The 24609-nt window shown below is 47.1% G+C and overlaps 1 protein-coding gene across 1 annotated transcript in view; it reads right to left on the reverse strand.

The window, feature by feature from the left end:
* Nucleotides 1-24609, reverse strand: part of DRD3 (dopamine receptor D3) — an 807482-nt gene that overhangs the window by 679823 nt on the left and 103050 nt on the right. The window contains exon 2 of the mRNA XM_069202686.1: nucleotides 14254-14559. Coding sequence (XP_069058787.1) covers nucleotides 14254-14535 — 282 coding nt within the window. The 5' untranslated portion in view covers nucleotides 14536-14559. The remainder of the gene's footprint in view (nucleotides 1-14253; nucleotides 14560-24609) is intronic.

Genomic DNA, 24609 nt, shown 5'->3' on the forward strand with positions numbered 1-24609 from the left:
AACATCTGTCCCCTGGGCATGGCCATTGGGGTGGTGGGCATGGCTCCTGTCTTTACTAAGACAGGAGCCATGTCCATGGGGCTTGAGCACCAGAAAATGGCGCTACACTGCCTAGAGGCAATTTTTTTGCCTCTCAACAGTGTAGTGCCATAATTGGGCACACAAGCCCTGGTTCCCTCTACGCCTCCCCCACCCTGTTAGCGTCCTTTACGAGGACGCTAACAGGGCCTTAGCACCGGCTAGCTCCATTTCATAAATGTGGTTCCCGGCTGGCGTCATGGAATGGCGCTAGCCGGCACTATATTTTTTGACGCAAACCTGCGCTAACGCTGGTTTGTGTCAAAAAGTATAAATCTGCCCCCTAGTGGTGGGAGCAGGATAAACCGTTTGTTGAGTGCAGTGGCTACATTTTCTCACTAGCTGCCTCATTCGGGAGAAAACCAATCACACCGATTCTTGAGATTTATAGGAGAAAGTGTCTCCCTACCCTGACCTATGTTTCTGAGGCTACACAGATAGAGGATACAAATGGAGGTAAATAGAGTCTGTAGGTGGGTCCTGGGAGTCCCGCATCAACCCCTCACTTTATAGTCCCCCAGGAGCTCGGTCTGGAATATGTGGAGGACCTATTAAACCTTTCTGCGCTGATATTATTGTGCTTAATCTGGTTAAATGAAGAGGCTGGCATCCATCACATTATCATCTTAGATTTCCTCTGCTGCCCACACGGCCCCAATATTCCCTGGCTTAAATACATCAGGGAGGCAACTCTTGCCCTAGGCTGTCCGTACGTATACGAGAAGCCAGAGAGCATCACAAAGAGGGACAAAGGGTGGGCCAAGGACTGCTTTTTAGCACGACAGGCCCAAAGGAAGGGCAGGGAAGTAATGAAACCTGACATTAGAGACTACTGCCTCCTCCAAACTACTGAGGAGGCGGCTCCTTGCCTGAGCCTTGTGCAGAACATAGGGGAACGGATTCTACTGACCCGTTTTAAAGTAGGCTGAATTAGACGGCTCCTTTGCTTCCCACAAGGCCAAGGCCCCCTCAGACACACGTACTTGCCCATGTGATGAGTTGTCTCCTCAGACCCTCCTGTAGTTTGTCTTTTTTTGTAAGTACTACCTTTTTTACAAGTGCAGCAAGTGCAGAGTGGCGTTGATTTTCCTACAACAACTACTAGGTCCTCGGACATGTAAGGCAGTTAGTTCCTTTCTAAAAATGCACTTTACCTGTGCAAATTTATGATGTTTTATTATGCTAATGGTGCTTGCAGATTGCTTTAAAGTGCACTTTATCGGGTAAAATTTATTGTCATTTCATTTTTAAAATGCTACTAATGGCTAATGCTGATCATATCCAATGTTTTTATCATGTTGTATTATGAGTTTATGCTTTATTTATTAATGTACTTCTTTTTGTATGCCTAATGCATCATGCTGTCTAATAATGTATCTTTTATGATCAGTCTTCCGGAGAATTGTAGGAGGCTGGCCTGGCTTGTAGTGGGTGCCAAGGGGTACTTACACTCTGTACCAGGTCCAGTTATCCCTTATTAGTGTAGAAGAGGTGTTTCTATCAGCTTAGGCTGATAGAAGGTAGCTATAGCAGAGCAGCTTAGGCTGAACTAGGAGACATACAAAGCTCCTACTATACCACTGGTGTCATACGCACAATATCATAAGAAAACACAATACACAGATATACTAAAAATAAAGGTACTTTATTTTTATGACAATATGCCAAAAGTATCTCAGTGAGTACCCTCAGTATGAGGATGCCAAATATACACAAGATATATGTACACAATACCAAAAAAATGCAGTAATAGCAAAAGGAAGTAATGCAAGCAATGTAAAGTTACAGTAGATTGCAATAGGAGCACATAGGTATAGGGGCAACACAAACCATATACTCCAAAAGTGGAATGCGAACCACAAATGGACCCCAAACCTATGTGAGCACCTATATTCCCCAGAGAGCACAGAAGTCGTGATAGGGGAATTCTGCAAGGAAGACCAACACCAGCAAAGCAACCAAAGTGGATTTCCGGACGAGAGTACTTGTGGAACAAGGGGACCAAGTCCAAGAGTCGCGACAAAGTTGAAAGTGGGCAGATGCCCAGGAAATGCCAGCTGAGGGTGCAAAGAAGCTGCCACCGGATGGTAGAAGCTGTGGATTCTGCAAGAACGAAGAGGGCTAGAAACTTCCCCTTTGGAGGATGGATGTCCCACGTCGTGAAGAAGCTTGCAAAGGTGTTCCCACGCAGAAAGACCGCAAATAAGCCTTGCTAGCTGCAAGGGTTGCGGTTAGGGTTTTTGGATGCTGCTGTGGCCCAGGAGGGACCAGGATGTCGCCACTTGGATGAGGAGACAGAGGGGGCGCCCAGCAAGTCAGGGAGCCCTCACAGAAGCAGGCAGCACCCGCAGAAGTACCAGAACAGGCACTTGGAAGAGGAGTGAACCGGAGCTCACCCGAAGACACCAAAGGGAGTCCCACGACGCCGGAGGACAACTCAGGAGGTTGGGCACTGCAGGTTAGAGTGTCGGGGACCCAGGCTTGGTTGTGCACGAAGGAAATCCTGGAAGAGTGCACAGGAGCCGGAGCAGCTGCAAATCACGCGGTACCCAGCAATGCAGTCTAGCGTGGAGAGGCAAGGACTTACCTCCCCAAACTTGGACTGAAGAGTCACTGGACTGTGGGAGTCACTTGGACAGAGTTGCTGAGTTCCAGGGACCACGCTTGTCGTGCTGAGAGGGGACCCAGAGGACCGGTGATGCAGTCTTTTGTTGCCTGCGGTTGCAGGGGGAAGATTCCGTCGACCCACGGGAGATTTCTTCAGAGCTCCTAGTGCAGAGAGGAGGCAGGCTACCCCCAGAGCATGCACCACCAGGAAACAGTCGAGAAGGCGGCAGGATCAGCGATACAAGGTTGCAGTAGTCGTCTTTGCTACTTTGTTGCGGTTTTGCAGGCGTCCTGAGCAGTCAGCGGTCGATCCTTTGGCAGAAGGTGAAGAGAGAGATGCAGAGGAACTCTGATGAGCTCTTGCATTCGTTATCTAAAGAATTCCCCAAAGCAGAGACCCTAAGTAGCCAGAAAAGGAGGTTTGGCTACCTAGGAAGGAGGATAGGCTAGCAACACAAGTAAGAGCCTATCAGAAGGAGTCTCTGCCGTCACCTGCTGGCACTGGCCACTCAGAGCAGTCCAGTGTGCCAGCAGCACCTCTGTTTCCAAGATGGCAGAGGTCTGGAGCACACTGGAGGAGCTCTGGGCACCTCCCCTGGGAGGTGCAGGTCAGGGGAGTGGTCACTCCAACTTCCTATGTCCAGTTTCGTGCCAGAGCAGGGCTGGGGGATCCCTGAACCGGTGTAGACTGGCTTATGCAGAAATTGGCACCATCTGTGCCCATCAAAGCATTTCCAGAGGATGGGGGAGGCTACTCCTCCCCTGCCCTGACACCTTTTTCCAAAAGGAGAGGGTGTAACACCCTCTCTCTGAGGAAGTCCTTTGTTCTGCCTTCCTGGGCCAAGCATAGCTGGACCCCAGGAGGGCAGAAACCTGTCTGAGGGGTTGGCAGCATCAGCAGCTGCATTGAAACCCCGGGAAAGGTAGTTTGGTAGTACCCGGTCTGTGCTAGAGACTCGGGGGATCATGGAATTGTCTCCCCAATGCCAGGATGGCATTGGGGTGACAATTCCATGATCTTAGACATGTTACATGGCCATGTTCGGAGTTACCATTGTGACGCTGTACATAGGTAGTGACCTATGTCCAGTGCACGCGTGTAATGGTGTCCCCGCACTCACAAAGTCCGGGGAATTTGCCCTGAACGATGTGGGGGCACCTTGGCTAGTGCCAGGGTGCCCACACACTAAGTAACTTAGCACCCAACCTTTACCAGGTAAAGGTTAGACATATAGGTGACTTATAAGTTACTTAAGTGCAGTGGTAAATGGCTGTGAAATAACGTGGACGTTATTTCACTCAGGTTGCAGTGGCAGGCCTGGTTAGGAATTGTCAGAGCTCCCTATGGGTGGCAAAAGAAATGCTGCAGCCCATAGGGATCTCCTGGAACCCCAATACCCTGGGTACCTCAGTACCATATACTAGGGAATTATAAGGGTGTTCCAGTATGCAAATGTGAATTGGTGAAATTGGTCACTAGCTTGTTAGTGACAATTTGGAAAGCAGAGAGAGCATAACCACTGAGGTTCTGGTTAGCAGAGCCTCAGTGAGACAGTTAGTCATCACACAGGGAACACATAGAGGGCACACTTATGAGCACTGGGGCCCTGGCTGGCAGGGTCCCAGTGACACATACACTAAAACAACATATATACAGTGAAATATGGGGGTAACATGCCAGGCAAGATGGTACTTTCCTACAAGAATGAATAAATAATATTTTGCTATGATTTGAATGACCCCTCATTAAAATAAATATTATGCACAGCCAAGCTCTAGCGTTTGTATGCTAGTATTATTGTATTACTAACATGCAGTATGCTAAGGAAGACTTTATATGCCTTAGCCTATCCTCAAAGAGCCAGCACTGTGTCGACCTTCAAACACGCTCTCGACCGAGGATCACAGTACAGCACAGTACTTCTTATGTAGAGAATGCCCCCTTCCAAGGATCACAGTACATCTCATAAAGAGAATACCAAACTGCCAAGGACCACAGTACATTTCCTGTAGAGAATGCCCATCTGCCAAGGACCACAGAAAATCTCATGTAGAGAATGCCACTCTGCAAAGGACCACTGTACATCTCATGCAGAGAATGCCCTCTACCAAGAATCACAGTACAACTCATGCAGGGAATGCCCATCTATCAAGGATCACAGGTCATCTCATGCAGAGATTGCCCATCGATCAAGCACCACAGTACATCTGATGCAGAGAATGACCATCTGCTAAGGATTGAGAATGTCTGTCTACCAAGGATCATAGTACACTTCATACAGAGACTACCCATCTGCTAAGGAACGATAATGCCCATCTACCATGAATCACAGTACAGGTCATTGATGAATTCCCATCTGCCAAGGACCATAGTACATCTCATGAAGGAAATGCACATTTATCAAGGATCATAGGTCATCTCACGCAGAGAATGCCCATCTACCAAGGACCACAATAAATCTCATGCAGAGATTACCTATCTGCCAAGGACCGCAGAAAGTCTCATGTAGAGAATGCTCATCTGCTAAGGACCACTGTACATCTCATGCAGATAATGCTGATCTACCAAGGAACACAGTGCATCTCATGCAGGGAATGTCTACTCTTTCAACCATCACACTACATTTCATGCAAAGAATGCCCATCTGCCATGGTCCACAGAAAACCTCATGTAGATAATGCTCATCTGCCAAGGACCACTGGACATCCCATGCAGATAATGCCCTTCTACCAAGGATCACAGTTCATCTCATGCAGGTAATGTCCATCTGCCAAGCATCACACTACATCTCATGCAGAGAAAGCCCATCTACCAAGGATCACAAGTCATCTCATACAGAGAATGTTGATCGACCAAGAACCACAGTACATCTCATGCAGAGAATTACCATCTGCTAGGGACTGAGAATGCCTGTCTTCCAAGGATCACAGTACATCTCATACAGAGAATACCCATCTGCTAAGGAGCGAGAATGCCCATCTACCATGAATCACAGTACAGGTCATGCATTAAAGTCCATCTACCAAGGACCATAGTACATCTCATGCAGTCAATACACATGTACCATGGATCACAGGTCATCTCATGTAGAGAATGGCCATCTACCAAGGACCACAGTAAATCTCATGCAGAGAATACCCATCTACGAAGGATCACAATACATCTCATGCAGAAAATGCCCATTTACCAAGGACCACAGTAAATCTCATGCAGAGAATACCCATCTACGAAGGATCACAATACATCTCATGCAGAAAATGCCCATCTACCAAGGACCACAGTAAATCTCATGCAGCGAATGCCCATCTACTAAGGATCAGATTACATCTCATATAGAGAATGCCCATCTGCCAAGGTTCACAGGCATTCTCAGATTAGGTCGCTTGCTAATACGCTTTAGAAACAGTTGTTCGCAAGGTGATGTAATTAGCTTCAAAAACACCCATTGTTACAGACACTGCTTTAAGTAATTATAACAGAGCTGGGAGTACATTCACAACAGTGGCGCTCTTTAAATTACATTACCATAACACAATGTAAAATTGCAGTACCATAACACAGTGTAAGTGGTTCTAGCATGAATAGCTTTGTTTTCATAATGTGATTCTACAGGGTACACAGTTTTCCAGTGGCTCATAAATCTTGTTACAGCAACGAAGGAGTAGTGCTCCTGGATTTTATGGAAACCCCTGAAGTACTGAATTTATTCACAAGCTTCAGAGCTACCTATAAATCTTGTGGGGCAGATTTACACAAGAGGATGCAGGACAATGCAAAACTTAGGTCCACCCTGCATGGCTTGGTAATTCTTGTGTAACGTAAGGAAGAGCAAGTCGCTGCCATGAGTTACACTACGTAGTGGGGGTGTGGATGGAGCTTGGGTGTTCCCAAGCATCCATTCATACAATCTGACGCTTTCCCAGAATTACCAATACTGCTAGACTTGGGAATTCGTCAGAATTGTACGCCTTCCCATGCCTCTGAGGATTGTTTTGTGCAAGAATTTTCCCCTTCCTGCCCAAAAGCAATCCCGCTAATAACGCAGGCACCCTGGTGCCACAGCACAAGGGTTGCTACCTTGGCCGAAGGCAGCACATATTGAGCCAGCTCAAGGAAACTACATGAATCTGCCTTATCTTGATAGGTATGGCACATTCCTACCCTCTCCATTTGACGAAGTGCATCAAGTTGCCTTGCTGCGTTGCACTGTGTCAAAATTGATTAACCTGCCCCTGTCTTCTTTGGCCAACATAGAGAAAATCTCATATAACTCACACCACTTGTGACCATTTTTAAAACAGTTTTGAAGAGCATACCCATCAAAAGCTCCCATTCACTCCTTCACCGAAGGCCAGATTTATCAACAGTTCATTGCAGCATGACAACTTGCTGCACTGTGCTCTGTGTAAGGAGAGAGGGCAGGAATGTGCGATATTTACCAATATGTCTCACATTCCTGTCCGTACCTGCGCACAATCTGCTGTCTAGGGTGAGTGCAAGCACCCTTGCGTCACAGTGCAAGGCTGTTTGGGTTGCACGCAGGATTATTTTGTGCAGTAAGGGGCAACTTCCTGCACAAAAACAATCCTCTGAGGCTTTTTCCTTTTCCAAATGTACTGCAGAATGCAACACTAAGAAAGAGGAAAAACGAGGCAAAGATACCTCTCCTCATTGCGCCTTCTGTGGGAAGGTGTAGCATTTTGATGTATTCCTAGGTTTACAAGTGTCGGTAAATCTGTAAATGTGTCAAAATCCATAGGTGGATGCGTGGAACAAATGACTGTATACCCTGAATCCTAAATCCTCCACCTATGAAGAAATGAAGAAAGAGGTTGATGTTAGCCTTTTTGGGACAGAATGTCCCTGTATTTGAATCTCTGGTATGGTACTGTGAGACAAGGTCATGTACGCACATGCTACTTCTCTGTTGCCTTTTTCCTCTTGCGTCTGATGATGCCTGACTGCTCATTAGTCTGATATCACAAAACTACCCTGCACAATAAAGAACATTTTGAGGGTTGTTTCAACACATATAAGTTATTTAATTTCTTGCAGGGGCGCACTTTTATGAATAGAGAGGAAAAATGGGGCTGAGTAGGCAGCTGAAAACTGAGATTGATTGGCAATTTATGATAAATATCTCTCTCTCTCATTTGCTGAGCTTAGAAACAGAGCAAGAGCAAGAATAGAGAGGCATTGAGATAGAGAACTAGATGGAGACAGAGTAAGTGAGAAAGAAAGAGTGAGAGAGAGAGAGAGAAAGCACACGTGGAAACACTACAGGGCAATACACCAGGCCATTTATGGTGAAATGCTTGTTTTGGGCATCAAAGTGTGTTTTATGCGTTGTTACAAGGAATCAACAACTGCTCGTAGGTGTTTGTGTGATCACAAGGAGGTTGGGGCGAGGGGGCTGGAAGTGTGGTGCTGGGGATGCTGGCGCATTTTTGGTGAGTGACAGTGATTTACTGGAGAATGGAACTGTGGGGTGTGAGAATAGCTGTGCCATGGTGTGTTGGTGGTAGTGCTCCACTGTGTGGACAAGTGTTTTGTTAGAGATAGCAGTGTGGTGGTGGTGTGAGACAGATAGTGCAGTCTAGTCTATGGATTTAATTGTTAGTGATTTACTGATGGTAAGCTGATGGTGGAGCATTGAAGTGATGGTGAGGAATTACTCTGGTGGCAGGACAGCTCTGAGGGATGATGTAGTGGTTAAGGTTTGAAAAATGGTAGGGCGGTATGAAAGAGCACTGGTGTACAACAGAAGAGAGAAGAAAGTGAGCACAAGTTAAAGTTTTGGGTGCGAATGTATGCTGCTGAGGGTAGCTGCACAGTAATCTGTCTGTAAAGTAGTTAATAGTTAGGTGTAGTGGGGTCAGATGGTAGTGTGAAAGTTGGTATTGCTGTGGTTTGGTTAAAGTGCTGTGGTCGTGGGTGGTACTGTGGTGATGGGAGTTGGCTGGGCAGCATTTGGAGGGGTATTGTGCTGGTGAAGATGATCCATAGATGATGTGGTCTGAAGAGTGACAACTTTGTAGTGTAGAGACTGATGGCATTTTAGTGTGTGGGGGCACTTTTTTGTTGGTAGATTGAGCAGAATAGCGGGGTTAGAGACATAACTTGAGTGGTAATGTTGTTCTGGAGGGTGGTATTGTGGTGGCAGTAGTGATAACACAGTAGTGTGGAGTCACTGAGTTATGAAGTGGTAGTACAATCCTGGAGGGTGGTAGTCTGGTGCTATGTAATGACACTGTGTTCCTGGGGGGTGGTAATGCAGTTCTGGGGGGCTTTAGTGTTTTGCTGAGGGGAGCAATTATGTTGTAGATGGAGTTGATAGTGTGGTACTGTGAGGTGGTAACATGTTGAGGGAGATAGGGGGGCTGTTGGGGATTGTAGTTCAGTGGTGGTCAGTGGCAGTGTGATGCTGTCAGATGGTAGTGTTGTGTTTGTGTGATAGGTAGCTCGAGTTGTACTGCAGAGGTGGGCTGTGGGTGAGGTATGTGTAGTTGTAGGGATGCTAGTATGATGCTTTTGTGGTGGTCGACTGTGTTGAGGGTTATATTGAGGAAGTGGAGGGTAGTAGTTAGGTGGTGGTCGGTATCAGTGTGGTGCTATTATGTTCTAATGATTGAGGAGTGGTAGTGTGGTTTGATAGTCGTGCCACATTGCATTGTGGGGTACTTATGTGGACTGAGCAGTGCTAGAAGTTGCATTTCAGTACTCCCGGTGCTCAGGATTGCTGGAGGGTGGTGGTGTGGTGCTAAGTATTGAAACTGTGTTCCTGTAGGGAGGTAATGCAGGTCTTGATGGCTTTAGTGTGGTGCTGAGGGCAAGTTTGTTCTAGATGAGTTGGGAATGTGGTACTGTGAGGTGGTAACTTATTGAGGGTGATAGCATGGTGGTTAGGGTCGTAGTTCAGTGGTGGTCAGTGGCAGTGTGATGCTATATGTTGGTGATGAAATGCTGGTGGTGGTGTGGTTTGGTAGTTGTGCATCGCTGCATTGTGGGGTATTTAAGTGGATTGTTCGGAGCTAGGAGTGGCATCTTAGTACTCCAGGTGCTCAGGACTGCTTGAGGGTGGTTTGAAGCTGATCATGTTGTTCACAGCCCCGTAAGTGTGTAGTGGTAGTGCAGTGGTGATATTTGACTAGTGGGAGGCATGGAGGTATAATGATGGGGTTGTAGAGTGGTGCGGGAAATAAGAATAGTCTGTCTATATGGATGCAACTGTTATCCAGTCATCAAAACATTGAAAAGTTACTGGCTCCCAAGTTTGTCTGGTAGTAGGAAAAGGGTCTCCCTGGAGCCCCTTGGGGATGTGTAAAAAAATTGTTGGAGGGTAGGCAATGATCTAGGGGACTACTGTAAACTCTCAAACAAGTTTAAAAAAATAAAAAATTATTTTTAATTGCAGTCCCATTTCTTTTACAGAAAATTGAATATATTTTGTTTAAAACAACGTTTACTTTATTAAAATGCAGTCACAGACATGATAATCTGCTGACCCCATTAGGCTTCCATCCTTGTGTTGGCCTCAAATCATAGTGTGTTGCAATTAGTAACCTACCTCATGAATATTCATGAGGTAGGTCGTATTCCAACGCACTACGATTTGGAAATTTTGTGAACTGACCTATTAGTATATAGGTCAATTTGCAAAATTATTTCCATGGACAATTTACAACCATTTTTTGTAGATGGAAATGTTGTGCATGAGGTCCTAGGTTTCTACAGTCTTAGCAGAGAGAGCGCCGAGAATGATAATTGTTTGTTGGGAGGCCGCAGAGAAACCGAGCTTCAGAAATTACAAGAAGGTGTAAACAACGTCTGCTCATTCAGTATTAGGACCTAGCAGGAAAGCAGGCGCATGCTGCCTAGAGATTTTGTTTTATAGGAAACTGTTTTCATCAGAGACAAAAGGCCTGATTACGAGTTCGGCGGACGGGATGACCCATGTGCCGAACTTCAGACGGAGGGGTTCTCTCCTTACTGGTTACCTCCCGCCAGCTTTCCAGCTGGGCTGATGGGCGGAAACCTAGGCGAGCCAGTGGCAATTTTTCTGCCCGCAGGGTGCACAAAAGGGACCTCTGCACTGCCTATGCGAAGTGCATGAGCAGGGCCCCCGTGGCTTCCTGCACCTGTTCTCCGCAGCCTTTTCATGGCTGTGAAACCACTATGAAAAGGCTGGTGGAAAACTAGGTCGTAATCAGCAGGGTGGCGCTGACTTCAGCACCGTCCTGGCTGATTCCGACCTCCACCACCGTCAGCCTGTCAGGATCAAAGATCCCGACGGAGGTAGGTTGGAAGGCTGCCTGCCAACCTTGTAATGTGGCGGCCGGACAGCCACAACCGTGGCGGTCCGACAGCCACAACCGTGGCGGTCCGACAGCCACTGTGAGTTGGGCGGTCCACGGACCGCCACAGTCATAATCAGGCCCAAAGCCACAAAGTGAAGGACTCCCAGGCGGTGAACCATTTGTGCTGGAGTGATGCATGGCCCAGGACATCCCCGCATCATATGGAACTGTACCATGGTAATGTGGTGGTGGAGGGGGTTGATACATTGGCAGCTGAGGATGTTAGTTCATTGGTAGTGTGGATGTATTTGAGGGTGGTGCCATGATTGGGTGGGAGATACGTGACAATGATATGTAAGTAGTATTAGGAGTGGTGGCACTGTGGTTTTTTGGGTGGTAGGGCTCTCCAGAGGGTGCTAAAAGCTATTTTAGGAGTGAGTCTCTAGAGTGTGGTAGTACAGGATGGTAGAGATAGAGGAGATGATTTTGGGGTGCTGAGCTGGTAGTGCTGTCCTGTATGGTGGTAGTGTGGTTCTGACTGGTGACAGTGTAGTCTTGTGGGCTGGTATTGCAGTAATGGAGGGCACTGGTGCGATGCGGAGATGGTTAAATGGAGGTTGGGTTGGCGATGTGGTTCTGTGAGGTGATAACATCATGTGAAAGGTGATACAGCGATACAGGTAGGTAAAAAGGTAGAAGTCTGTGTTATTTAGGAGGTATAGGTAGGTTATTCATTGATGGGGGGGTAGAAGTGTAACAATGTGCTTTGGAGGTAATTACCAGAGATGAGCAGTGTTTGGAGTGGTAAGTGCTAGGTGTCTCTAGAATGTTGGGGTGTTGTGGTGTGATGTGGAGGTGATTGTGCATGTAGAGCCTGGTAGTAGCGTGCAGTAGTGCATTGGTGGGGTGGTAGTTTAGTGGAGTTGTTGTTGAATCATTGTGGGATGCAATTGTGTTGTAGCAGGGGGTAGTACACTGGTATAGTGATTGTGTGGTGATGTATGGTGGTAGTGTGATGTAGGAAAATGGTAAGGCAGCGCTACCATGGTAGTGATGTGTTGGACATGGCATGGTGCTTCTAAGAGTACTGTTTGGCAGTGTGGAGGTGATCAGTGGTAGGGCTGAGCAAAGGGCTTGGTACTGTGATGTTGTGTGGTGGTACTGCAAGTAGCAAAGGAAGTAATGGCTGGTACTGTAGTGGTGGGAGGTGATAGGTGTTCCTGTGAACCGGTAGAGTGCTCCTGGAATGGGAGTGTGGTGTTGTGGAGTGGCAGAGCTACATCACAGATGGTAGTTCAGTGGGGAATGGTGGTGTGAGGGTGGGAGCTAGTACTGAGAGGTTGTTGAGTGGTACAACAATGATGTGAGATGGTATTGTGGGGCTTTGCTATGAGTGCTAGTGATAAAGTAGGGTGGCAGAGTATTTCTGTGGTGGAGGATAATATTGTAAACCGGTCAGAGGCAGTGACAGAGGGTAGTGCCGTGATTTAATTGGTAGTACATTGGTCCGTATGAAAGCGGTCCCTGTCTAGTGCAACAGTGCTTGAAAACAACATGGCCAACAATTTGGAAAGGGACTTATTTTTGGTGAATGCGCACACAGTGCAACATCCAATTCCACCAATATGCTTCTTCATGCAACACAACTATTCAGGCTAAACGTGTAAAACGTGAATGACTAAAAAGGAAATAGGACAGAGGGAATAAGAGACAGAAAACGCAAATGTCAGCAATCAATAATGAATACAACAAAAAAATCCGAATAAATATGCTGAAAAAAAGAATGACTACGAGTGAAGAAAAAATGAAGATAAACACAAACCAGAGAAAGAGAAAAGCGAAGCGAACTGATTGAGCTTTCTTTTGCCCTCTCGATAGGTGCGTCCTTTCTAAATGCCAATTAATAGACATACACACGCATGCATACTTAGAATCAAAGCAAAATCCCCAAGCCGCCAAAGAAAACAAGAGCACGTTTTCAGTGATACAGCGTATGTCTTAAGGATAGATTTAGAGTGCAAAAGGGTGAGTAAATGAAATAGTGACTAAACGTACCTGTATTGAACACATAAACAACATTGGACATGCCAGTCCCCAGAATGTTTCGTGGTGGTGAACTGTTAATGAGAGATGATAGCAGATGGACCGGCTCAGATCCATGGGAAACCAGCTGGAGCACATTTCTCTCTTTTTTCTGAACTTTAATTAATTTGTAGGTTGCTGCCAATGTGTTCCTAGGAACTGAGCGACGCTAGCAATACAAACTCCTTTCTTGGGCGGCGGCCATTTTGTAAAAACCCTCAAGATCTTCTGAACTTTCTTATAAACGTCTGGAAGGTTCTTCTACAGATTTATAGGTCAAGGTTCTTGAACACTGAGTGGCTAGATCCACCCCCTTGTCTCATTTTCTGGTTTCCCAAAGCATTATGGTTCCTCAGAGTATGCGCAAAGGAAGGAAGACATTTAACCGGTACTAACAAGTAGCTGAGAACACCTCAGGCCCCCACAGCACAGCCACCCCACGGATGGGATTTCAAAACTCTGGTGCTTATAATTCAAGGCACTTCTGTTACCTGAAGCTATAGGCTGGGGCGATGGAAAACCCAAAGCCCATGATCCCTAAAGCAAGCCATAATCTGACAATTTGTGGAATGTGACCTACACTAAAGTTGGTGCCAGAAACTACAGATATTCAACACAACAAGAGTCCCTGGATGCTGTACCCGGCTGAAGAGCTACACACCCAGATTTAGAAAGGCACCCACACCAAAACGCTTCTTCTCGAATAATGCTGAGATGAAGTGCTCTTTCACCATACACCAGAAGACCTCAAATAATACCTATGTAAGCTTAAGTAAGAAATCTTTACACCGGTTCAGTGATACAGCAGTAGTCTACGTGTTATCTCCCTTTCCTGTTGCATCTCCATCATGTGTGATTTCTTATGCTTGATTTTTACAGTCGATATATGTGGTTTCTAAAATCTTTGTACATCTGTCGACATTAATGATGTTAAAGTTGTATGATATCGAGTCTATTATTTTTTAACAAAATGCTTCAAAACTGTCTGCAATCCATGCACAATGAAACCTCTTTGTAAAGCACTCTCATATCCGGCTGAAGTGTTTCACCACGCTCTATGAAGTAGTAAGTAAATGAAATATAAAAATACACAAGTGATATGAAGGTCAGCTGTAGATAGGCCTACCATGGGTGTCATAGATCTGGAGTGTACTTTTAGTGTTGATATCACCCTTCCCAGGCACTTACCTCCAGATACACCACCCAGGGCATCACCAGCGTGGCCACCAGCAGGTCCGCCACCGCCAAGCTGACCACCAAGTAGTTGGTCATGGTCTGCAAGGACCTCTCCCTCAGCACCGCCAGACAGACCAATGCGTTTCCAAACACAATGGCGAAAATAAGGAGGCAGTAGAGCAGGGAGTAGTAGCTATGGGGATGCGGCAGACTGTGCACAGTAAAGTTCTCCTGCCCGCAGTGGAGGGGCGCGGTCCCGTTGGGAGAGGGATCCGTTCTACTCAAGAGGGCCATCGAAGAACAACAAGGAAGGTGGGCCTGCAAAGAGAGAAGCACAGCCTTAGGACATGGACAACATTTTACAGTCTTTCACCACACTCTTTTTCCCACGCGCTGTCACACACCTGAGGAATCTCACTCTGTCACTCTTTTTTACTCGTTGTTTTCCTGGTATCACCCTCTTTTACTTACTTTCTATCCACTCTCTTTCTTTGGAAGATTAGTGCCATGCTTGCTTCCACTCTATCCTTCCCTTACCACACTTTTGATTGTTTTTTATTTCTGCCTTTCTTCAACCTAGGTAATTTTCCCATATCATGTCACCCTTTGTCACAATTATCTCCTCTCTCGTTCTTTTCCATTTCATTCTGTCTGATACTCTCACTGCTTCCTACAGGTCTCCATCCCCTTTCCCTCCTCCTGCTTACATAAGCCCCTTTTGACAGAGGATTTAATTACTTAACATGCTATTATTGATTTTTCCTGCCATTTTTCTGTGTGGTGCCCAGAGCAGCACTTCAACACTCTGATGTGTCTTTCCCATGTACCCCCCTTGTTTATGAGCCCCACTGATAGTGTTCTCGCAATTCCTCATGCTATAACTCTACATCAATTCTTGGGATGGTGCTGTGCTCTCTAAATAAAAGACTAGGGGCCTCATTACGAGGCTGGGGGTCCAAGGACTGCCAGCCTCATGGTGACAGTTGGACCACCGCATCAATGGCAGTCCAACCACCACATTACATCCCAGGTAGGCGGACACATTAGGGGACCGCCGTCTCCACCGGAAACGTGGTAGATGGTGGCCAGAGTTGTACTAGGCCATGGTGGCACTGAACTCAGCAAATACAACTCTACTTTCCGCTAGCCATTCCACAGAGGGGACCCAGCCATTAAAAAGGTGGTGGAAAGCCTTTGGCGGGGGCCACAGAGCCTCCCCAGCTTTGCAGACAGTGCGCATTCCGATGGTGCTGGTGTGCTGCGGTATTGGCCTCGGCTCCCTTAAGGGAGCTAAGACCAATATCATACCACTCTTGTCGGCAGTCAGCCCGGCTGGAATGCGTAATACAATGTACCCGCCTGTCAGCCCGGCAGAAGCATTGTAATACGGTTAGGGGTGGACACTGCAGCTGTGGCGGTGGGGTCCTCCCCACAAGTTTGTCCATTGGCTTGTCCGACCTCCAAATTCATAATAAGGCCACTAGGGCCTGATTTAGATCTTGGCAGATGGAGTTACTCCATCACAAATGTGATGGACATCCCATCAGCCGTTTTACGATCCCATAATATCCTTTGCAGATCGTAATACGGCGGACGGGATATATGTCACATTTGTGTCAAAGTAACCCCTCCACCAAGCTCTAAATCAGGCCCCTTGTTTCCCTTTCTGTCCTGACATTTTCAAGATCTTGGGGGCCCTGGGCCAAACATATTTTGGGGGCTCCTGTTTGGAACAGCCTTGAATTTCTGATCCAAGGCTCACTCCTCCAAATTCTAAATGTGTTTATATTTAATATTCAGGATAGTGACCTGTGTTTTCAATATTGTAACGCAGCAGCAGCTCACTAATTGTACTGCAAATAATCTCTGTGGCTCCCCCCCATTTCCCATATGTAAGGTCCTGTTTTAATCCGAAGGAACCTTTTTATACGAATGTTGCATGAAACATAACATTTCTCTGCAAAATGTCTGTAATAAACTCTCACACATCACCCACTTTATAAAAAAATGAAAAAAGAACGGTAATTAAAACAATACGATTAAGAATTTTTCAAGGTCATCAGGACAAGACTCTGCAGAAGAGAGCTGGCTCTTTCGAGGGGGGCCCTGAAAGGTGGGGGCCCTGGGCCAGAGCCCACTTTGCTCAGGCCTTAATACGTCTCTGTGAGCAGTGTCTGATGACGGGGAATTCGGCCTATAATCTACGAGAGACGAGCACCTCCTCCTCTGGCACCACCAATCACCACAGAGTGTGAAGCACTCCCTGACACTGCGCTCCCCAGACCTCCACGCGCTGCCTGCTCCGGAACCAGGTCTGGTTATTGATGACGACCTCATTATGAGATTATTAATTAATCCCCTAAAAGCAATTTGACTAACTTTCGCCTATCCAGCCGGAGAACGCTTGCTCAACTATCCAAAATATATTCAAACAGCACGTTTGAGGTAAGCACAATTATTCACAAAAATGCGTCAATGTAAACGTGGCTGGAATGGCAGACAAGGGGCTCATGGTGGGTGAGAGAGTTCACGACAATACTTAAGGGAAGAAGAAAGGAGACAGAGTTCAAAAACAATGAAGGGAATAATATGAATAAAAAATCCCTAGACAAAAAAGATAAGGGGCCTGTTGAGGAGAATGTCATGCTGCGTGACAGGGATAGGGCAGCGAAGCGCTGTATTTAAAGCAAAGCCCTTTTGGCAGGCTAGCACCGACGCAGGCACCCTTCCACTGTGGTGCAAGGTTGCCTGTGGTGCATGCAGGACACCCCTCTGCACAAAAACAATCCTGAGAGGCATAATCCTCATTCTATGTGCGCTGCATAGAAAGCAGGAATAACGAGGCGGAATAGAGATATTTCTCCTCGTTGCGCCGCACCTAAGAAGGCGCATCTTTGTGGCGCATTCCCAGGTCTACCAGTTCTGGTAAATCTGGGAATGCGTCAAAAACCATGGTGGTTGTGTGGGAACACCCGCACAATGCCCATGGAATGCCATCCCAGAGCAGAGTAAGGCAACGCAGTGATTTGCGCTGCGTTGTTCTCCTCCATTTAATGGAGGCACCCAGGGCCGCGCAAGGTGGCCTTGCGTGGCTTCATAACTCACAAGCAAGGTCTGTGTCGCTCCTGGGGGGACTTGTGGGCGTGAGCATGGCAGGTGCACCCAACGAGTGGATGAGGTACACTATGATAGACAGCTAAGGGCTCCAATGATATATGAGGGGTGGTCGTACGGCGCCCAGCATTACCAGTGCCGGAGGTATCCAGGCGGTGCTCTGGCCGCTCACGGCGTGTTAAACAACTTCTTGATGACTCAACCTGCTGATCTTTAAAAACAAGCACTGTTAGCTACCAGCCATTACTAACATGAAGCAACACCATGCCTTCAACACTGCCTGTGTGTAAGAAAGGCCAAAGGTCGTGCAGCGTCTCTTCCAGTGACGTCATGGAGCTCTGTGGCGTTTGAGGTTGATTCTTCGACCCCTATAGTACTGGTGAACTTACACCAACCTGAACAGGAACAAAGTGAGGCTGGGACTGGGACAAAAGAGAGTGGAAGACAGAAGGAATGAAAGAAGAAAGAAAGAACGAAAGAAAGAAAGAAGGAAAGGAAGAAAGAATGAATGAATGAAAGAAAGAAAGAGAAAAGAAAGGAAGGAAGAAGGGTGCATTGAAAGGAGAGGGAACAAGGAAAATATAGTGGGATGGGGTGAGGGGAAAGAGACAGAAAGATAACAAAATGAAAGAAGGGACCGGGCAATAGAAAGAAAGGGAGGAAAATGAACGAAAAGTAATGTCAAATCTCTCCTTAAATATGCCAATAACCAATTCATAACATAAATAGCATGTCATATCAAAGTAATCATCGGAACTCCGCCTTTATTTCATCACATGAGGAAATGAAGTACTGAAGCTGACACCCGTCTAAGTCCACAATAAGAAAGAGAGCCCAGGCATAGTTCGAGGTCTTCAGGTTCTATGCACATAATTAGGTTTCACAAGACATCCGAGTTCTCATGTAAACAAGCGGTCATCAGAGCATCTGAACTGAAAGTGCTTTCTGTGCATGGTTTTAAACCCTCTGACCAGCAGTGATTCCCCAACAAACCAATTCACCCACTGCATAGATTAATCCTTTCCAGCTCAAAGTAATGTCATATCTCAACAAGATAAGTTTAGCAGTCGCTTCAGTTTTTATCCATAAATCTTCCAAAATAAAGCAAATGTATCCAGGGTCTAGGACACGGGAAAGGACTGGAGACGTGGGTCTCAGACATTCAAATGTCACCAGCTGTCATTGTTTGTCAGCTGTGTAATGGTGCAATCTGTTGTGTGTCTTGGCAGCACAGCATCGGGTGTGTAATGGTGCAATCTGTTGTGTGTCTTGGCAGCACAGCATCAGGTGTGTAATGGTGCAATCTGTTGTGTGTCTTGGCAGCACAGCATCGGGTGTGTAATGGTGCAATCTGTTGTGTGTCTTGGCAGCACAGCATCGGGTGTGTAATGGTGCAATCTGTTGTGTGTCTTGGCAGCACAGCGCCAGGTGTGTAATCGTGCAATCTGTTCTGGGTCCCAGCAGCACAGCATCAGGTGTGTAATGGTGTAATCTGTTGTGTGTACTAGCAGCCCAGCATTAAGCATGTAATTGTGCAATCTGTTGTGTATTGTGACAGCGCAGCGTTAGTTGCCTAGTGGTGCAGTCTGTTGTGTGTCCTGACAGCGCAGCATTAGGTGCCTAGTGGTGCAATCTGTTGTGTGTCCTGACAGCGCAGCATTAGGTGCCTAGTGGTGCAATCTGTTGTGTGTCCTGACAGCGCAGCATTAGGTGCCTAGAGGTGCAATCTGTTGTGTGTCCTGACAGCGCAGCATTAGGTGCCTAGTGGTGCAATCTGTTGTGCATTGTGACAGCACAGCATTAGGTGCCTAGTGGTGCAATCTGTTGAGTGTCCTGGGAGCACAGCACCAGGTGTGTAATGGTGTAATCTGTTGTGTGTACCAGCAGCACAGCATTAAGCATATAATTGTGCAATCTGTTGTATATTGGGGCAGCACAGCGTTAGGTGCCTAGTGGTGCAATCTGTTGTGTGTCCTGACAACACAGCATTAGGTGCCTAGTGGTGCAATCTGTTGTGTGTCCTGACAGCGCAGCATTAGGTGCCTAGAGGTGCAATCTGTTGTGTGTCCTGACAGCGCAGCATTAGGTGCCTAGAGGTGCAATCTGTTGTGTGTCCTGACAGCGCAGCATTAGGTGCCTAGTGGTGCAATCTGTTGTGCATTGTGACAGCACAGCATTAGGTGCCTAGTGGTGCAATCTGTTGTGTGTCCTGGGAGCACAGCACCAGGTGTGTAATGGTGTAATCTGTTGTGTGTACCAGCAGCACAGCATTAAGCATATAATTGTGCAATCTGTTGTATATTGGGGCAGCACAGCGTTAGGTGCCTAGTGGTGCAATCTGTTGTGTATTGTGGCAGCACAGCATTAGGTGCCTAGTGGTGCAATCTGTTGTGTGTCCTGACAGCGCAGCATTAGGTGCCTAGTGGTGCAATCTGTTGTGTGTCCTGACAGTGCAGCATTAGGTGCCTAGTGGTGCAATCTGTTGTGTGTCCTGACAGCACTGCATTAGGTGCCTAGTGGTGCAATCTGCTGTGTGTCCTGCAAGCACAGCATCAGGGGCCAGATGTGTGACCATTTCATTTTGCGAGTCTCTAATAGTGAATTTTGTGCGACTTGCCAAATGAAATGTACTGATGTGTCTCAGACACATTTAGCGAGTCCCAGTGGGGTCGCAAATTACCTACCTCATCAATATTCATGAGAAGGGTCGCAATTTGCGATCCCATTTGTAATGGCCAGCACTCACAGGGATGGTGGCTTGCCGGGGACAGCAGACCACCATGTCTGTGACTGCTTTTCAAATAAGGCATTTTTTTAAAAATACAGCCCTTTTTCCGTAAAGGAAAATGGGATGCATTGCAAACTAAAAGATGAAAAGTTTCCTTTTTATTTTTTCAGAGTGGGCAGCGGTCCATGGGACCACTGCTTGCTCTGAAAAAATGCTGCTGCCCCTGTCACAAAGGGGGAGGGGTCCCTTGTGGAATCCTTCCTGTTTGCGAATGGGTTACCACCAACTTGGTGTCTGTAATGGTGCAATCCATTGTGTGTCCTGGTAGCACAGCATCTGATGTGTAATGGTGCCATCTGTGGTGTTCCCTGGCAGCACACCATTGAAGACTCTACACTGTATTGAAAGCACTACTGCAAACAAACAACTCACAGGAGAGGTGGTGATAGCACAAACCGCTCTGCCCGATGCCCTTGCAGGCAGCGAGTGGCACCATGGTCATTTGTGTGGGCACCAGTGGTGGACACGTATGAGGGCTTCTAAGATACATTTTGGGCCCCGGCACTTATATTGTTACATATAGAAAGAGGCACAGCACAATATATATGATCAAATGGTTGCATTACAACTTGGGCTGGGGAAGAGCATCTATAATGTTCCTGCTTCACCCCATCCACCAAGACAAGGCATTACAGGCCTATATTTTTCAATATCCATTAGGGTAGCTCAGTGAGTTAAATACTGAGGGCCTCTTTATGAGTTACTCTATAGTTGACATAGGGATACCAGTGGGCGAGAATTTCGTGGCTGATACCCCTGTGAAAATGAGAAGTATCCCAAGCTGGAATAACACACAGACCAGGAAATATTGAGTCCTTTTCTGCTTGGAATTCCTCCCTCTGGGCTGAATATTGGGCCCTTTTGTGCTGCCACTTATCACCTGATTTGAGCCTGGCGGGGCAGTGCTGAGGACATGCTGTCACTGCCCCATTGTACTGTAGGAGTCAGACTAGGGCCCTGCTTCTGCCTGACTCACCAGGCGGGGATTACAACTTGGCCTGACCCAGATATTTCAGAGTATACAACTTCACCACACTAGTCATGAGGCCCTAAAACAAGGGAGTGGCCAGAAAATTAGAATACCCCAACTTTGAACCACAACTTTTATGGCACCAAACAAACAAAGCTAGTCATTGTGACCCTCCCCAGAAGAACTTTCTTGTCTCTTCCATCTCCAAGCATCCGTCCACTCATCCATTCATCCTTCGACCCACCCGCTGATATCTATAATTTCAAATTTACATTATCATTTGTTCAGTCTTTCATTCAACATTCTGTTACCATACCGTCCATCTGTCCATATCCAAACATCCATCTATCTTCAAACCTATCCATCAAATATATCCATCCACCCAACCAACCTTTCACTCAGTCTTTCATCCTTTCACCTTTCCATCCCCCTTTAATCCATGCATTCATCCAATGATCCATTGATCCGATCAACCATCTATTCTTTTGCCCATCTATCCATACCCCTTTCTGTCTGTCCCTCAACTCACCCTTTTACTCTATCCATCCTCCTTTTCACTCATCTATCGTTCCACACAGCCATCATCCTCTCACTCAGCAATCCACTCTTCAATCCATCCATCCACTCATCCATCCACCCATTTACCTTTTTCATTCATCCATCCGTCCTTTCACTCGCTCTTCCACCCCTTCACTCATCCATTTGTCCACCCTTTCGTCCAGCCATCCATCTACCCTCCCTTTCAATCCATCTATTTTTTCACTCATTCATTCCTACAGCCATCCTTTCACTCATCCACCCATCATTTCACTCATGCATCCATCACTTCATTCACTCACCCTCCCATCCTTTCACAGTAATTATGAGCTTTTGTCCTGCGAGCTGTAGCTGCTAACGTGTGGGGTTCAACCGACCCGGCTTCAGGGCGTGGATCATTGAAAGGTTTTGTAAATCTACACCCCTGTTTCCACCTATGCTTGAGTGTAGATGTATAGCAGTCACTGCCTTCCAGGAGTACTCACGAGGGTAAGCAGGGACATGTGGAGCTGTGTATGTGGATTAAAGCGCCCGATGTAGGACTCTGGGCCTCATTACGGCCCTGGCGGCCGGCGGTACACTGGCCGTAACACCGCCAACAGACTGGTGGTGTACCAGCAGTGTATTATGACCGTGGCGCATTAGCCACGGCCATACCACCGGCCCCTCCACTTGACCGCCATGCTTCCGCAGGCGGTCATAATGCAGTGCTGCCCTGTGGATTAGGAGTCCTCAACCACCAGCCTGTCCATGGCGGTAAACACTGCCATGGAAAGTCTGGCGGTAAGGGGGACTCGGGGTGCCCCTGGGGGACCCTGCACTGCCCATGCACTTGGCATGGGCAGTGCAGGGGCCCACAGGCACAGCCCCATCATGCACTTCACGAGACGGTCACATCCGAGACGGTCCACTCAGATTTTCATCCTTCTAAGGTCGATAAAATGAGTACAGCTGATTGTAATAACAACACATATCTCTTATGGAGCGAGAAGAACCCTTGGGGGGCCAGTGTGCATTTCACAAATACCTCTTGTTCTGTTACATATGTGTAAAGGGTGTCCAATCATGTGTGTATAGAGGCAAAATGCACTTGCAGTAGCCAACACTTTTTCTCCATAGCGATTTGTTTTTCCTGTGGAGAAGCTCATTTCTCTATTTGCCAACCGATTTTCGAGGACATCCCCCCCCCCCCGCTCACTTCCACTGTGGAAACGGATGTAACTCTGCCCCCGAAAGGAATACATGGAGGAGGCTTCCAGGATTGACTGGGCTGAGAAAAACTCACAGGAATGTCCGCGCGCACATACTTTATTGAGTCCCAGAGAATGCTCCGGTGTAGATTGGGTACCCGGGTACCCCGAGATGGGGAATACAAATAACGTTGTTGACAGAAGAGGGGAGAGACAGTGTGATCGCAAGCAGTAATGTGTCTGAAAACGTTTAATACAACTCAAGATCTGTAAACAAAAGTATTCCACCTGAATTTAATAAAAACTCTTTTTATTTTTAATTATTTATTTTATGTGACAAATAGAATCAGGTAATAAGTACGCTCGGAAAGGGAGAAGCCAGAAAATTAAAATACCCTTCACTTTGACCTAAAACTCTGATATCACCGAGCAAGCGAAGCAAAGGACCCCATCCCTCCCCTAGAAGGGCTCCCATCCATCCATCCACTCTGCCATCCATCCATCCATCCACTCATCCATCCATCCACTCTGCCATCCATCCGCCCACTGTCATTCATCCTTTCATCTATTCACTCTGCCATCCATCCATCCCCTTGTCTATCCGCTTTGTCAACAATCCTCTCTGCCATCCATCCATTCTGCCATCTAGCCATCATCCATCCATCCACTCTGCCAACCACCCATACATCCATTTGTCCATCCACTCTGCCATCCATTCATTTGTCTTTGCACCCAGCCATCCATCAATCCTTTTATTCTGCCACCCTTTCATCTGCTCATCCACCTATCCATTCTCTTATCCGTTCACACACTCATCCACCTACCCACTCATACATCTACTCACTCATTCATCCACACTCTCACCCATACATCCATCCTTTTACACTTCCTTCCATTCAATATCCCTTTCATCCTTCCCTCTTCTATTGATGCATCTGACGCTGTATTCCTTTACAGCGGTCATTATCAGCTTTTGTCCACCGAGCTGCAGACAGAAGAGGCTTATTAAGACCCCCAACCCCGCTGTAGCTGCTAAAACGGGGGGTTCACGACGCCCCTGAGCTCGGTTTGGTTAAACAAAAGATGCAGACCTGCCAGTTTAACTCTTCTTTGACGAGACAGTGATGTGGTCAGTCATAACTTACAAAGAGTAAACGGGGGCGGCTTTGAGGGTGTCGGAAACCGATAAACCTCGGTGAATGAGAAAGAAAGTCCAGAATGAGATCTCGCACTAGGCGCTGGATGTCAGTCGCACTGATCTCACTGGTGTGGACAGGATTCCCCCGTAGGACATGGGACACATCACCCCCTGGCGCTGGTCAAAGGAGGACTCTAAACTGGACAAAAGGTGAGGCTGGAGAACTCATAGGGGCATCACTGCCAGAAAAGATGGCGCTGGACGCCCAAAAGCGCCTTCTAGGCTCATGTCCTCTTAAAGGCACCATGGCAACAAGGGATCTGCCCCGCCACTCGTCGCTGAGCCGTGCCTCCCAGCATCACACAAGGAGGAGGGGTGGTCCCATCAGCCATCACTTTACCAGAGAGAGACATTAAACGTGTCAAGCGCATGACTTTCTACTCTGCCTCCCTTTTCACACTCCATTTCCTCCGGCCTTTCCGGCTGTGCCCACCCAAGCCCTCCCCTGCCTCGGGTTTACGTCTCTCCTGCCTCCTTCTACTTTAGGACATTGTCTAGACATATGGGGGCATATTAATGAGCCCCTTGTGTCGTCGTGTGTCACTTTTTGTGCGCTCTGGCGGGCAGATTA

Source organism: Pleurodeles waltl, chromosome 8 (genome assembly GCF_031143425.1).
Source record: "Pleurodeles waltl isolate 20211129_DDA chromosome 8, aPleWal1.hap1.20221129, whole genome shotgun sequence".
Taxonomy (NCBI): domain Eukaryota; kingdom Metazoa; phylum Chordata; class Amphibia; order Caudata; family Salamandridae; genus Pleurodeles; species Pleurodeles waltl.